This window comes from Colias eurytheme, chromosome 12 (assembly GCF_061535395.1).
Source record: "Colias eurytheme isolate Ceu_HAF_F1 chromosome 12, ilColEury1 Martin Lab GWU primary, whole genome shotgun sequence".
Classification (NCBI taxonomy): domain Eukaryota; kingdom Metazoa; phylum Arthropoda; class Insecta; order Lepidoptera; family Pieridae; genus Colias; species Colias eurytheme.
In genome coordinates, this window is record NC_142991.1 from 1,291,645 (window position 1) to 1,293,872 (window position 2,228).

Sequence of the window (2,228 nt, forward strand, 5' to 3'; positions counted from 1 at the left end):
ACTATTGTACGAATAAATATAATATGAATTATAAGTTTCAAACATACATAATAATGTAGAGTACATAATAACATACCTAAATGGACTTTGCTCTATTTCTCTACAAACAAATTCATTTCATACCATCATTCGTATCTACTACTAACATAATCCATGACGGTTTGAGGGGTTGGTGCAACAGAGACAGCAAATCAATAAAGGCAGTGGTTAGAAAAGGATGGACACCGACGAGTGTGGGTCATGTTTGACCAACTTATATTTTTCAAATAAAATATGAGTTCGCCTGAGTCTTGGCTGCGGTGACGAATAATTCTGTATTAATGAAATATCAAACAGTATTCGAATGTTAAACAAATAAAAAAAGATAAGCATTACAACTTTATTACAGTTATGAGAGAAAAGTTACATAAATCCACTTATTTAAGGTTTTCAAACAGAAACTTATTTAGGCATAGTTAAATGTGCGCGCGGAAAACTTCCTGTACCTAAATATATTGACTAAAAAAATATTTTGCAATACAAAACGGAAAATGAAATCTGCCTTATATTATGTTATATATTATGCAAATATAAATGTTTTATATTCTATCAAACGATTAATATATAATAGATGTGTTATGACTATATGTGTTAAATATAGAGTATATTGAACACATATGATAAAACTAGGACATAATTTCATTGAACTAAGGGCGACTAACATAATGTATTATTATAATTTATCATTAATAAAGGGTACATATATGAAAAAATAATATTAAATTATAAATAACACGAGTTATGTATCCAAGGACTTTTCTTGAATATTTTGTTTCTGTATTTTAGATATTTTAAATACAATTCAACATTTTGTTGCTCTATAAAAACTCTATTTAAATTGTCGATTAATTTCCACATTAAAATTATAATTTATTACAATGTCCATACCAGCTGCCGATAACCGCAAAACCAAGTAATGGAATAATGCATTTTTAATATGATGTCGATTTGTAAGTGCTTTTTATAATTTAATATTCTTAAGTTTCTTATTGGTCTTGTAGTAAGTATAGAGCATAATTAATGTACTACTTCGCTATATATATTACTTTAAAAATAACTATGTAAAACACGTTAAAAATCGATTTCAGACAATTTCATGGTAATTATTCTGTGTCCTTCACTACTATCTACTACTATCACTACTCAGTCACAATCGAATAATGTAACAACAGAATCAGGAATTACTTTCTCTAACACCACCACGGCAAGCTGGTCAAATTGGTCCTTCAAAGACTACTTAAATAAATTCAATCCAACGCATGTTTGGGAAGAAATATCTAAGGAAAACGCTAAAAAGGGAATTAAAAATACTCTAGGAGATGAATTCGAATCTATATTCAAATCCATAGACCAAACAGACGAGCTTCTGTCACTAAAAGTACCCAAAGGAGATCCGAAGCTAATTCTTAAAGACGGAAGACGATGGGAACCTACGAATGATACCTTTGTCAAAATGTTGCAAGATGGCCGTCGCTGGGAACCCCCGGGGGGCTCAGTTGCGTATACTTACGACAGGTTCAGTCTCAACAGACGATTCATAGAGCTGATGAAACAGGCAATATACCAAGCAAGAAACAAAATGGCAATTATGCAAGAGTTACGCTCGCGATATAACCAAAACTCCCTTTACAAAATGGGTTTTCTCATGAGTAAAACAGATCAAGCTTGCAAGACCTTTGCGAGGTTTACTACGAAGGCATTTATGAGTTGCTTTCACACGCGTTTGAAGCATTCCAGATGGCCGCTTTTAGAAATATTAGAGGCGTATGAGAGAGTCATCAATTTATGGTTCGACGTCGAATTGCTTGTCGATTTAATATTACTAAATGATGTAAACTGTGAACGGATGCTTAATCAAGTTTTGACGAATAGAAAGGAGGCGTGGAAATTTGTTGATTAAATAATTCGATTAAATAATAGATTTATTGGGTTTTTATATTTTTGTTTTTTATTTAGTGCATACATCCAAAACAAAATAGGTATACTAACTGTACGCTATTGCTATGAATGTTAAAAAATTAAAGTGAATTTCAACATTGGGAAAAAATCTAAAAATAGATCAATATCATTGAAAATGTTATCTTCTACTGATGCACGTTATCCATGATAGTATTCGTTTATGTGTTACAAACTCCTGTTCATTCTTATTTTACAAATTATAAAAGCAAGTTCTCACTTGTGTATTAAAG

The 2,228-nt window shown here is 31.1% G+C and overlaps 1 protein-coding gene across 1 annotated transcript; it reads left to right on the forward strand.

Moving 5' to 3' along the window:
• Window positions 1-1,135: 1,135 nt before the first annotated feature.
• LOC149903778 (uncharacterized) lies at window positions 1,136-1,939 on the forward strand. The gene has a single exon (XM_090108182.1). The coding sequence runs from the start codon at window positions 1,136-1,138 to the stop codon at window positions 1,937-1,939; it is 804 nt and encodes a 267-aa protein (XP_089964308.1).
• The last annotated feature ends 289 nt before the right edge of the window (window positions 1,940-2,228 follow it).

Excerpts from the sequence above, each read along its gene's own strand:
- LOC149903778 (XM_090108182.1), top strand. The coding sequence starts at position 1,136 with ATGGTAATTATTCTGTGTCCTTCACTACTATCTACTACTATCACTACT.